Source organism: Mauremys reevesii, linkage group 27 (genome assembly GCF_016161935.1).
Source record: "Mauremys reevesii isolate NIE-2019 linkage group 27, ASM1616193v1, whole genome shotgun sequence".
In the NCBI taxonomy this organism is placed as follows: Eukaryota; Metazoa; Chordata; order Testudines; family Geoemydidae; genus Mauremys; species Mauremys reevesii.
Window position 1 is genome coordinate 1,552,560 of NC_052649.1, and position 13,362 is coordinate 1,565,921.

At 54.5% G+C, this 13,362-nt stretch overlaps 1 protein-coding gene across 2 annotated transcripts; it reads left to right on the top strand.

Annotated features, from left to right (window-relative positions):
* The first annotated feature begins 820 nt into the window (after positions 1-820).
* Positions 821-12,422, top strand: LOC120392274 (E3 ubiquitin-protein ligase RNF113A-like). 2 transcript variants are annotated; one of them, XM_039516967.1, is made up of 10 exons: positions 821-1,125; positions 2,812-2,888; positions 4,231-4,335; positions 6,737-6,844; positions 7,752-7,861; positions 8,108-8,214; positions 9,066-9,155; positions 10,286-10,379; positions 11,334-11,440; positions 12,272-12,422. In XM_039516967.1, exons 1-10 carry the CDS (start codon positions 912-914, stop codon positions 12,343-12,345), a joined length of 1,086 nt encoding a protein of 361 aa, XP_039372901.1. In that variant the 5' UTR covers positions 821-911; the 3' UTR covers positions 12,346-12,422. The 2 variants fall into 2 exon arrangements, with proteins under 2 accessions (XP_039372901.1, XP_039372902.1); XM_039516968.1 differs by lacking the exon at positions 821-1,125 and adding an exon at positions 2,041-2,191.
* Positions 12,423-13,362: the final 940 nt, after the last annotated feature.

The following is a 13,362-nucleotide window of genomic DNA, read 5'->3' on the forward strand; positions in this document are numbered from 1 at the left end:
TCCTTTCTGCTGCCAACAGGACGTCTGGTACAATCTGGACATGTGTCTCATCTAGTGGCACTGAGACCACTTAGAGAGAAATTAATGCAACTGCTTTACAGCCTTAGCTAACAGGCAGCTGACTTTTAGCTCATGTGGCAGAGGCTCATGCACTAAGCTCCAGAGGTCCCAGGTTTGATCCTGCCCACCGCCGACGGGATCTGTCGACCTTACATCCACTCTTAGCAGAATGCACCACTTCATTTCACACAGGACACCAAAAAAAAAAGACTTTTGGTTACTCCTAGGGTGGCCAGATAGCACATGTGAAAAATCCAGATGTGGGGGAGTAATGGGGGGTGGGGTTGTAGGATCCTATATAAGATAAAGCCCCTAATATTGGGATGTTCCTGATAATATCAGGCGGTCTGGTCACCTTAGTTACTCCTGACCCAGAGACAAAGGGAACTCTAACCCACTCCTCTCCCAATTCCTTGAGCCAGCCAGGATCACCAATAAATCCCCTACCAAAGGCACTAAATCCTCTGTACTTGAGAATGGCACCCCATGCTGCCAGCCACCGCTCCTTGCTTGACCAATTCAAGAAGAGGAACCAAACAATTTGCATTGGTGAGGCTTTCCGCACACAGGAAGTGAGGCAAGGCACAGAGAAGAGCAGGGTGGGGGAGATGAGACACAGGTGCAGGGAGGAGGAATTAACCTCTCAGATGCTGCAGGCATAGAGATATACATGCCACCTCAGCATTCATTTGGCAGGCTGGAAAACAGCAGTGTTCTTAATATTCAGAAACAGCTGCCACTGACTCAGTGTAGCCTATAATAATCTCTTCTATTAGCACCTTTCGTCCAGGGATCGCAAAGAGCTTTACCAACAGACATGGAGATGGGAACGCAGGCACCTGTAGGCCGGGATGTGGCAGCTGTCTAACAGGACGCAGCAGGGGGCAGAATGTAATAGCCAGAGGTGGCACTTGGCCGGGACAGCCAGGCTAACACCCAGCACCGTACCTAGAAGTGCCTGGGATCTTTTGTGGCCACAAGTGGCCAGGAGCTCGGCTTTCCCCCATTCAGAAGAGAGCAGCCTTGGAACCGTGGAGGTGCTTTGCCTTCAGCACTGCCCCACAGGCAAGGAGGCCACCTCCTCATGGCACACACGGCTTGCACCAGCCACTCTCACCTGCGGGGGGGGGGGCATTTCCCAGCCTGGCCCCTTGGGCTAGTCTCATTAATGCCCCCAGGAGCCACAGTGCTACAGCCTGAATTAGAGCATCCATGGGGGGAGGGGGGGCTGCACCAGACCCACTCAGTGCTGGGAGGGGAAGTTGCCCCCTCTGGGGCAGCCCCTGGAAGGTGAAAGCTTCCTCTTTGGGGCCCCTGCTTTCCCCTCCCATCCTGGGGAGCTCCTGCCCCCTCCCCTCCCCGGGGCCCCTGCTGCCTCCTCCCATCCTGGGGAGCTCCCCGGGGCCCCTGCTTCCCCCTCCCATCCTGGGGAGCTCCTGCCCCCTCCCCTCCCTGGGGTCCCTGCTGCCCCCTCCCATCCTGGGGCCCCTGCTGCCCCCCCCATCCCGGGGAGCTCCCGGGGGCCCCTGCTTCCCCCTCCCATCCTGGGGAGCTCCTGCCCCCTCCCCTCACCGGGGCCCCTGCTTCCCCCTCCCATCCTGGGGAGCTCCTGCTTCCCTGCTTCCCCTCCCATCCCGGGAGCTCCCGGGCCCCTGCTGCCCTTCCCATCCTGGGGCTCCCGGGGCCCCTTCTTCCCCGTCCCATCCTGGGGAGCTCCTGGGGCGCTCCTGGGGCGCTCCTGCCCCCTCCCCTGGGCCCCTGCTGCCCCCTCCCTTCCCCTCCCCGGGACCCCTGCTGCCCCCCATCCTGGGGCGCTCCTGCCCCCCCCGGGGGGCCGCTCGCCCCCTCCCGGCCCTGCTCCCAGACACGGCGAGCGGGAGGTAGGGGTGCGATTCCTCCTCCCCGCCGCTAGGGGGCACCGCGCGGCGCCGCTGCCGGCCGCTCCCTTCCCTCCAGCCCGGCCCGTCTCGTTGGCGCCGGTGGGTCCCTCTCTCCGCTCCCCGGCCCGACCCGTCTCGTTGACGGCGGAAGATGGCGGAGGAGACCCCGGTCTGCAGCTTCCTGTTCAAGAAGCGGGGCCCGGCGGCCGGCAGGGGGCGGCGCAAACGCCCGGGCAGCGGCCAGGAGCAGGGTGAGGATGGGGGAGGGGGCTCGGCCCCGCTCCGGACCGTGCCATTGTCCGGCGCGCGGGGGGGTTTCCCGCTGTGCTATTATCACTGAGCGATTCCGGGCCATACCATTTATACCACGGGGGTGGGCGCCGGGCTGTCCCAATACCATGGGGGGGCGGGGTTGGTCTGTACCATTATCTTCGGGGAAGGTTTCTGGGCAGGCCCAATATAACGAGGGGAGGGGTTGTCCCATTAGCAGTGGGGAGGATTTCGGGACTGTTCCATTATCACTGGGGAAGGGGGTTGAGGGTTTCTGGGTGGTCCGAATATCATGGGGGGAGGGGTCTGGGCTGTGCCACTATCCTAGCGGGGGGGGGGAGGCCGGGCCGACTGGAGGGGTCTGGGGAGCCCCCGTGCTGGGCGTAACCCCAAGATGGGAGCTGAGGCAGCCTGACCCCGAGAGGGGCCCGGGTCCCCCTGCAGGCTGAGTGGCCCCCAAGAGCCCCGTGCCCAGGGCCTGGCCTGCGGGGAGTGCTCCTGGGGGTGAGGGAACGGGGCACCAGTGGGGCGGGGGGCTGAAGACCTGGCCTGGCTACGCCTGCCCCCCCACCCCCGGTTGATGGCCTCTTTTGCTCTGCAGGGAGCAGCAGCGATGAGGGGAGCACGGTGGTCAGGAAGGAGAGGCGGCGGGAAGCCCACAACCCCATGATCCAGAAGGTGACAGAGCCCCTTGCAGAGATGCCCAGCTCCACGCATTGTCCGGTCGCTGCATCCCACTCCACGTGTAACAGGCCTCTCCGTTGAGTGCGGGGCGGGATTGGTCCCACGTTCGGACCGAGGAAATCCGTGGGGGAGATCTGCAGAAGGCTCTGTGCACCGGCACCACGAGACTGCATCCTCGCCAAGCCGTGGCAGTGCCAGACACTCCTTTGGAGTGGATCCAGCCAGTTTATAAGATTGATCTGAGCCCGTGACAGATTCAGATTATGCAGAATTCAGATTCTCACTTAAAAAAAAAAACACCCTATGTTTCGAGCCCTTCTGGTTGTGGGAAAATCTTTTCAAACGTGAACAGACAGTAACTCATGCAGAATTGACTTCCGGAGTTTGCAGGCCTCTTTGGCCAATGCCCCACTTTGAGAGAGGTGAACTTTCCCTCTCCTCTCAAGGGCGTAATACCTTTTAAAGCCTAATGAGGACACCTAAAGGACCCAATTTTACAAATCTAGGTGTGCAAATGCATAGGTTAGGTAAATGCATATGAAAATGGCCAACAAGGGGCAGTAATTGGGGGATCTAAAAGTGCCCTGTGTGACTTTTACCCAGAGTGATGCAGTATGCCACAGTAACTTTAGTAACTGAAAATTTAGGCCAGGATGACACCAGTAGTCCTTTGCCAGTATAACTCTACTGGTTTACTATACCAGCAAAGGGCTTCTAGTTAGATGCAGTTTATATCAACACAGCTCGCTCTTTTACCAGTATAGCTTATTTCACCCCCACCCCAACTGAAAAAAGTTATACCAGCACCAATGCAGTTTGGTCTGTATATCAGCATCTACGCTAGGGCCCTCTGCCGGCACTGTTACAAGGGTCCGGGATCGCACCCTTGATTGACAGAAGCCTGGTGGCAGACGTCTGTAATGTACGTATAGCTTTAGTTATTGGCAATGGCTCGCTTGATCTTTCCTCCGACCTCCTATTGTTACCCATTGGAGATGTGCTGTAGATTGAGGGAAATGAATGGTTCTAATATTGCAGGCCCACAGATCCAAATTAAACCTCTTAACGCAAGAATTTAACTTTGTGGTGCCCCTCTCTTGGTCTAGGAGAAGCAAAGGTGTTTTGCTCCGCCCTCCTTCCAGCCCAGAGGTGGCTGCATTAACCCAGTGCTGTGTCTATATGGGCCCTGATTTCGACAGCTTCACTGGTTTGCCTTCCTGGGCTGCAGCACTAGCTCTTGCCAACATGTGCTGGGGAACGTGGCCGGGTGTTGTGCTCAGTTTGCTGGTGGTGGATCTTTCTCGGTTCTTCAGATATTTGCCCTCCCATCTTTCAGACCAGGAAAAGCGGTAAAGAGAAGACCGCGTATGGGGCAAGCAGCAGTGACGATGAGGAGAAGTCGCAAGGAATCGGGGTGGCTTACAAATCAACGAGATCAGCGGTAAGCACCGTGCAGCACGTGGCTTTAAAAGGGGCCAGAAGGGACAGTTAGATCACTTAGTCTGCACAACAGAGGCCAGAGAGCATGTTTGGTTGGTTTTATGATTGCGTCCCAGGATCAGGTTTTGTTTTTGAAACTCTTTCATGTCCATCTGGTGCTTTTCTCTCTCCCTAACGTCTCTCACCATAGTCTCTGAGTGCCTCCCAGTCTTTAATGGAGCTATGCTTACAACACTGCCATGAGGAAGAGCAGTGCTATTATCCCCATTGTACAGATGGACAGCTGAGGCACAAGGTGGCTAAGTGACTTGCCCATGGTCACACAGGAAGTCTGTGGTGGAGCAGGGAATTGAAGCCAGGTTTTCAATGTCCTAGGCCAGGGGTTGGCAACCTTTCAGAAGCGGTGTGCTGAGTCTTTATTTATTCACTCTAATTTAAGGTTTCGTGTGCCAGTAATACATTTTAACGTTTTTATAAGGGCTCTTTCTATAAGTCTATAGTATATAACTAAACTATTGTTGTATGTAAAGTAAATAAGGTTTTTAAAATGTTTAAGAAGCTTCATTTAAAATTAAATTAAAATGCAGAGCCCCCCGGACTGGTGGCCAGGACCAGGGTAATGCGAGTGCCACTGAAAACCAGCTCGTGTGCTGCCTTCGGCACCCGTGCCATAGGTTGCCTGCCCCTGTCCTAGGCTAACACCCCAACCAATGGAGCAAGGAACTCAAAGAACTTTACAAGGAGGTCATTAACTTTATCCCCATTCTGCTGATAGGGAAACTGAGGCACAGAGAGGCGGAATAACTTTCCTAGGGTCACACAGCAAGTCAGTGGCAGAGTGGGGAAACAGCACCCAGGAGTCCTGATGCTCAGTCCAATGCTCTAACCATGAAGTTACAAAAAGAGAGGTGTGTGTGTCTACAAATCCTTATTGGTGTAGAAATTTTGACTTGTCTTCCCAAATAAACATCACGAAAGGCCTTTTTGGTAGTAACATGTACTTTTCTGTGGTATTGGAAATCCGAACAGCATGGTTTAGTGCAGGAGAAGCAGCCACTGGCCTATCTAGTTTAACTGCCCTGAGCTGAACAAGAGTCTGAAAGGAACAGCCTGCACGTATGGGAAATCAATTGGATCTAGTTTAGCTAATGTGAGGAGGTGTTAGTAATGCAAACAGACTTTTTTCATGCTTGCCGTGTTGTGGTAGCTGCGTTGGTCCCAGGATATTAGAGAGACAAGGAGGGTGAGGTGAGAGCTTTCACTGGACCAGCTTCCATTGGTGAAAGTGACAGGCCTTCGAGCTACACAGAGCTCTTCTTCAGGGCAAGAAGCGGTCCAGATCTCGGCTTTGACATGCATTCCCGCCCACTCCCCCTCTCTGTGCCCCCATTTCCTCCTCTGTAAAACAGGCGTAGCGCTGAGCTGCCTCCCACAGGGGTTGCAAGGATCTATTAGTTCGTGTTTGTACAGGACCTTGTGACGAGCTCAGGGTTGCGATTATTATTCAGCACTTGGCTGTCAGGAAAAGGGCTGCTGCTGTCAGTTTCACACACACACACACCCCCCCATAGAAAGGAGGAGGTGCTGGAGAAGAATGTGGCTTTTCTGCTGGAAACTCCAGAGCTCAGTTTATTTGTAATCCGATGCCGTGACGCTCCCACCTGGATAGAATTGTACTTAAAGGGTTGATGAAGCCCAGTATTAAGAGAAATGTTTTCACAACATTTAAAAAAAACAATCTAAACCGAATAGATGTATTAACTAAATTAAATGGTAAACCTCCCACAGCTGGGTTAGAAACCCAGACACAACAGCCGTTGTAGGAAGCATGGTCTAGTGGTTAGGGCACTGAATTTAGAAACCTAGGTTGAATTCCTAGCTCTGCCATCGGCCTCCTTGGGCAACTTCCTGCAAAATAGGGGTAAATGCTTCCCTGTCATTGGGATTAAAATCCATGGATGAGTGCGAAGTGTGATAGAAGGACAGAGGTGTTAGAGAACCAGGAAGTGAAATGGGCAAAGTGACACCAACCTGGCTAGGTTCATTGTCAGGGTACCAGAGTGAAGTGCAACAAGCAACCAACTGGTATCAGCGGAAAGTGACTGTCCCCATTCCTCATTCATGCCTGCAGTGCCTGTCTGGTGATGTTGGTTGGCTGAGCCCCACCTTCTCCTTCTAATTTCTTCCTCTGCTGGGAGTTGATGGGTCCGGATGTTACTGATGGTGTCTGGCCAGGATCTGGAGAAATCCTTCTGAGGCAGCTATTAATGAAGGTCTGGAGTTCCATTCCTCCAGCGCTGTGCATTTATCCTGTGCTCCTGACTGCAGGATCTGAGCAGCTTTCTGCACCGTGGGAGTCGTCTCTTGATTGTGAATGGGGAAATGTGCTTCTTGCATTGCAGAAACCTGTAGGTCCGGAGGACATGGGAGCGACGGCCGTGTACGAGCTGGACACTGAGAAGGAGAGAGATGCCCAGGCCATCTTTGAGCGCAGCCAGAAAATCCAGGAGGTCAGTTGGCCGTGACCTGTAAAGCCAGAGCTCGGGGGGGCGGATGATATGTTTGTCTGTTTAGTCATGTGCTTTACCCCGTCTCCTTGTCCATCCCACCAGGAGGGTTTGCTGAGACCTGAGGGGCTGCTTCCTAGTTGAAATGTGTGGTGGGGGTGAGAGTAAAGGGTTAGTAGGGGAGAAGGGCCCGGGTTCGAATCGACCTGCTTAGTGCAAGCAGTCAGAAGCAGATTAGCCACGGATGCCTGGTCATTTACATGGGACCTGTGGTTGAGAGGTCTCAGCCTGGAACGAGGGATGCTGCAGATCAGGCCAAAGCAGCTTTGGCAGAACGGACTGGAATAACAGGGTTCTGCAGGTGTGCTGGCAGAGGGATGTGTGTGAACGTGTTGGTGGGGCAGGACTGAGATAGCACTGGGGGCTGCAGGTCGGGATTGAGGGGCACGGGCAGAGCTGGGTGTGGGGAGCCCAGATCTGGGATAGCAGGGGGCTGCAGTTTAGGATTGAGAGGCACAGGCAGAGCTGGGTGTGCGGAGCCCAGGGCTGGAATGGGGGTGGGGAGCTGCAGGTCTGGACTGAGGTGCATTGGCAGAGCTGTGGTGGGCAGCCAGTCCTGTTCCAGGCCTTTCTTCCAAGAGCACCAAATTCGCCCACTGATTTTGAAAAATGGAGGTGGGGGGAAGCTTTATTTTCCCTAAGTTTGACAAGCCAAATATAAATCCCTTTCCCTGGTTACAGTGGGCACCTTCTGGATTTTATGGCCATCCCTAGGGCTCTGGGAAGGGAGTGGAGGGGGGGGAGGATGGATAGCAGAGGAGGTTGGGGGCTGGCAGGGTCAGGAAGCAGATCTAGGGGACTGGGAGATGGAGCTTTCTTCCCGAACTGTTTTCTTGCTTTCCCTATGTAGGAGCTACGAGGGAAGGAGGATGATAAAATTTACCGGGGGATCAATAACTATCAGAAGTACGTGAAGCCCAAAGATATGTCGATGGGGAACGCCTCCTCAGGGATGGTCAGGTAGGTGCTGCTGAACCATGTTCTGTGACCCGATTTCTTTAGCTCGGTGAGCCATGGCTGTCTGGGCAGCGGGTGGAGAAGCTTGCAGCATGGGCAGCAGAAATGTGTCTGTTCTGGGCACAGAGCTTGAGTCTCCAGTGTTGCAGGCTGGCCCCTTTACCCTCCCTTGGAAGACTGATTCAAACCAGAACCTGCCTGTAGGCATCTCAGATGCACCCGTTCTAAGCATTCTTCCGCCCCTTTCAGGAAAGGCCCCATCCGAGCGCCGGAGCACCTGAGGGCCACCGTGCGGTGGGACTATCAGCCCGACATCTGTAAAGACTACAAGGAAACGGGCTTCTGCGGCTTTGGAGGTGAATGGCCCTTTCCCTTTCTGCAGCACCCATGTCCCATCCTGAGTTCCAAACTAACTAGCTGGCCCCAGGCACAAGTTCTCCAGACACTGTGCCAGAATCAACCCAGCCAAACGCTTGTAGAGGCCAACGGCAGCATTTAATGGCTAATGACCTGGACTTGCAGGTCCACGAGTAGAGGACCTCCCTGGATCTAAGCAGGACATTTCTGGAGGATGGCCACAGACTTCAGACCGCCTGACTCTGTTTATATAGTGCTGTAAATGCACAAGGTGCTGGGTCCAAGGCAATTGATTTCTATAACTTGAAATACAGTAATCACCTTGCTAGGTGGATCTCAGCCTGGTTCTAAGATAAAAGACATGCTGTAGAAAGAAGATGAACGTGTCCATTCAGTGGGTATTGTTGACCGGGGTGACTAAGGGAGCATGGGCGCGTGGTTACAGCTTTGGACTGGGAGTCGGAGATCTAGAGTCTACCACTCTACCAACTCTACCACTGAGTGTCCCTCTGTAACCTTGGGAAAGCCTCCCTCTGGCAGGGAAATAAGAGAGTATGTGAGGGGACGTGCTGCGCCCATTCCTTAGTGTTTGTGTGCCCCAAGACGGGGCGAGGGTTACATGTTGGATGTAACGCTCGGTGCTTGGGAGCTCCACTGATCAGATCGAGATGCAAGCTTGGTTCTGTCGTCTCCATGAGCCACGCCCCTGCATTAAACAGGAGTGGGGACTGCACTCTGGGGAGTTACCCCTCTTCTGGGCAAAGCATCCATGTATAAACCACGTGCGGAAGGCGGTAACTGAAGAGTGGGGGGAGGGAAGCTAACTCCTTGTCTGTTTGTCCTGCGGCAGACAGCTGTAAGTTCCTCCACGACCGCTCGGACTATAAACACGGCTGGCAGATTGAACGGGAACTGGACGAAGGACGCTACGGAGTCAACGGTACAATAGTCCTCTCCCTTCTCTCCCCCGATTCCGTTCTAATGAGGTCTTGCAGCATTGGTATTTTAGAATGGGCTAGTCTGAGGGCTCTCAGGTGATGAAGGGTAAAGGAGAAGTGACCAGTGGCTCCTTCCCTGTCTCAAATGACATGCTGAGTGGTGGGTCACAGGTAAGGACAGTTCTTCATTGCAGCGGGTCACAAAACAGCGGAACTCCCTGTTGCAGGATTGTAGAACCCAATCCTGCAGCTGGATTGCTATGTCCAGTAATTGCTGCTGTTGTGAGAACTAAGAAAGGACTGAACGACTCTGCTGCTTCAGGATGATGGCTGATCGCCACATGAATACTCCTTCCGTGAGCAGCATTGCGCAATGTGCCAGGTTCCTCTCCCGGGGGGTGGGGACAGAGGAATTAGGCTTGCTTTGAAGTATCAGGTATGCCCTAGTGCCAGAGGCAGACTGTGACCAAGAGGAATTAATGGCCTGATCTATGATAAATCCTGTGCTTTCTGAACACTTCACCCCAGGTAGTCTTACGCCTAAAAGGATATTGATCTGCTGTTGCTCATGGCCCAAGAGCGAGCGATCTCCCAGCTTGTGGAGTTGGGGTTGCTGTGACATCTCACTGCCTTCCAGCTGCACTTTCACATGTATTTCCCCATGGGAAACAGTGCTATTACTCGCCGCTACATAGCTCAGATGGTGGCAGTTGCTGCGTCTCACAGCCACAGGCTGGGTGGTGCTTGTGACCGGCCGCAGAAAATTCCAGGGGCCGTGTTACGTGTGAAGCGGTTGGGTTTGGTTCAGTGGCAGCTAGTCGGGGAGGAACACTAGGAAGGAGGCCTCGCTGGTGTCTGCTTATAGCAGTGAGTGGGCGAGGAAGAGGAACCTGCTCCTTGTGAGATGAGCAGCGAGCGTGTTCGCTCATTAGACCTAATTATATCTCATTCCCACGCCAGCTGCTGACATCAGAGACGCCTAGCTGCCAGAGCTGGGTTATTTCTGGCCACGGACCAAGCCCACCTGCTGTGTGCTTCCTGCGCTGGCGGTAGTTCGTGCTCCGGGCTGTGGCGGGCTGACCTGGATGCCCCCTTATCGCCTGACCATGGTTAATTGTTTTCTCTCCCGCAGACGAGGAAAACTATGAAGTGAGCAGCGGTGACGAGGACCTGCCCTTCAAGTGTTTCATCTGCAGAAGCTCCTTCAAGAACCCTGTGGTTACCAAGTAAGTAGCCGCCTCTGCTGCTGGGATGCGGACATGAGCATCTGGCTTTTGGATCAGTCTCACTGAGTCCATCCCTCACTCTCCATGGCCAGTGTTATTACCCACTTCACAGTGACGCTGCATCTGGGCCTTTCAGTTCCTAGCTGCCTGGACCCTTCCCTGGTGTTTTTCTAGCACCGTCCCTCCAAGGCTCCCAAAATGCATTCATTGTCCATTGTAAAGCATGGCTTTTATCACCAGCCTTGAGACTTTTCATCCCAATGCTTTACCGGTGCTTCATAAGCATCATTATCCCTACTGTACATATGGGGAAACTGAGGCAAAGGGACTCGCCCAAGGTCAAAGAGTGATTTGGTGGCAGAGCTGGAAATAGAATCCAAGCGTCGTGATGGGCATCCCACCCTACCATCCCGGCAGTGGTGAGCTGGGAGATCTTTGGGCCTGGATTGGGAGCCTCTCCTCTGATTTAACAACGTCCTGTTAGCATGGCCAGGGGTTTGGTCTCTGGAGCATCAGCCCGGCTTCCACGTAGGACTCCTGGGAACAGTTCAGTCATGCTCCCTGGCCTGGGATCTCTGCAGAAGCAGCGAACCCCGTTCCTGGGAGCAGGGGCAGCTTTCTTGGGTGTAGGGCCTTGCGCCTTGTTCTCATGCGGGAGGGCTGCAGCTGTTCCCAAGTCTCCGGGCTGTGGGATATTCCCTCTGCTGCATTTGTACTGTAACAACCCCACACAGGCCAGGCCTTGCCGTAATGCCCCTCGCAGGTGCCTGCTTGCTGCTATGGGGCAGGGAGAACGCTCGCTGCTCAGTTCCCCCACAGGTCTCAAGGGAGTGAGCAGAGCCAGAGCCCTCCTGTCTCCAGGTGCCTCCCAGAGATGGTGACTTTGGGTCTATCTCCTGTGGCCACAGTCCTTTGTGGGAGACTTAACCTGGCCCCCTTGTTCCCTCCTGGCAGGTGCAGACACTACTTCTGCGAGAGCTGCGCCCTGGAGCACTACCGCAAATCCAAGCGCTGCTACGTGTGCGACCAGCAAACCAGTGGTGTCTTCAACCCAGCCAAAGGTGCCTCACCCCTCCCACCCTCCTGGGATCACAGGCCTTTCTTTAGTGCCAGCCAGGGGTGGATGTTACTGCACTGGGTAGGGAGGGCCGTCTCCTCTCCAGGTGGCGTGGCTTGGCATAGCACAGCCTGGATCACTCACCTTGCTAAACAGATCGGAAAATACAGATGCCCTAGTGAGTTGGGCTAAAGCTCTGAGCTGGTCTCCAGCCTCCATCTCCTCGTAAGCGCCAAGAGCTGCACGTTTTTCCCCAGCGTGTAGCTGGCCAAGTGGGGCCAGACGGGGAGCTCAACAACAGAGAGGGCCTGGAAGATCTGATGGACCAGATCCAGTTTTCCTCTTCTGCCTTGGTGGGATGAACTGGGCGGGGGAGCAGCCAGGAAGTTAAGGGCAGGGCAGCAACCTGACAGGACACAGTAACCAAGAGCGTCCAGAGGGTCAGTGCAGCGCGTGCCTTTGGGTCCCATTGCGGCAGGAGGTGGTGGAACGTCCTAGAAATCAGGTTTCCCTCCGACTGCTGGGGATTAGCTCCCGCCTCTCGAGCCCTGCCTGAGCGATTGCAGCTGTCTGCCCAAGCCCTGCTCCCAGCTGGCATTGCGCTGGCTCATCCCGTGCCTGACACCTTACCGGATCCTTGCCTGAGTGCAGAGCTGCAGTTCCAGGGCTCATTTCAACCCAGCTGCACCAAACAGCCAACTCTACCCTCCATGGCTCCCTCTCGCTCTTAGCCGGCACTGAGAGCTGCTTACGGTCGTCCTGGGGAGCAGCAGCCCTGGTGAAGCACAGGGCCTGTTCAGAGCCTCACCCCTGCTCCTCTTTGTCTTTTTTGCAGAGCTAATGGCAAAGCTAGAAAAGCACAAGGGTGAGGAGTCGGATCCCTCGGAGCATGGAGATGAGCCACAGTAGCACAACTCTCTCCCCTGTTCTCCCTCCCACCCCCACCCCTAAGCTTTTGTAATATCCCAATAAACATTTATAGAAAAGACCTGTCCATTTTGGATTCTGCTTCTCGGAAACTGTCACAGGCAGGTGATTCGCCTGTTAACCCAACCAGCAAGGATCGCTAGGAAACCCCCTGCGCTGAGCTGCCAGACTAGCTCCTTTAGCTGTCAGCGCCCCAGCGGTTTCTAGCCTGTGAAAGTGGGAGACTAAGACGTGTCTCCCAGCCAGGCTAATGCACAACACAGCCTCCAGTCAGCTGCTAGAGAAAATGTGCCAGCAGAGCCCTTGCCGCAGTGCCAGGACGCAGGTGGCTCTTGAGAAGAATAACAGAGTGAGGCAACTTTCCTGTGCTAGGTGGTGGTGGTGGGCAGGCTGGGCTGTAGCATCCCCCCACCCTCCATGCCTGTAGGACCACAGTGAGGCTCCGTCACCTCCAGGCTGCAGCAAACAGCATTTTAAATCACACAAGGAGTCGTCCTAGTGAGACTCTCACTTTACAAGGAAGCCTTGGTTTGCCCAGTGAGCTTGAGCCACAGCTACGTTACTCGGGGGCTCTGCTCCCTGCCAAGCATGAACCCAGAGAAGCTTCTGCCCCAGCTGGTCCTAGTGAGGTTTATTTAAATGGTGATTCTGCTGGGGTGAGTGACAGCACAGGAGCTAGGAGTTCTTGAGCTATTTCAGAGCAGGGGGAGGAGGCTAAATATACCTAGTAGTGTAGGCTGAAGGATGGGAAGAATTTCACAACTGTGAAGGCGTTTCCCAGAGTTCACAATGAAACTTTCAAAAACCTCAACCCCTTGAAATGTCAGATGTTCCCCCCTTTCGGGCATCACCGTGAAGGATGGCTAAAGGATTTTACTTTGTCCATTTATCTTTCCCATCTTGCTTTTAAAAAAGGTGCCAGTCTCACATTTATTTAGTCACCCTGGTCTGCTTTGTGTGTAGCATTGATTGTGCCTGTTAGCAACCACCCCTCTGCTG

Excerpts from the sequence above, each read along its gene's own strand:
- LOC120392274 (XM_039516967.1), top strand. The coding sequence starts at position 912 with ATGTGGCAGCTGTCTAACAGGACGCAGCAGGGGGCAGAATGTAATAGC. Across the intron at positions 2,889-4,230 it reads ACAACCCCATGATCCAGAAG|ACCAGGAAAAGCGGTAAAGA; the intron begins GTGACAGAGCCC and ends CCCATCTTTCAG. Across the intron at positions 6,845-7,751 it reads GCAGCCAGAAAATCCAGGAG|GAGCTACGAGGGAAGGAGGA; the intron begins GTCAGTTGGCCG and ends TTCCCTATGTAG.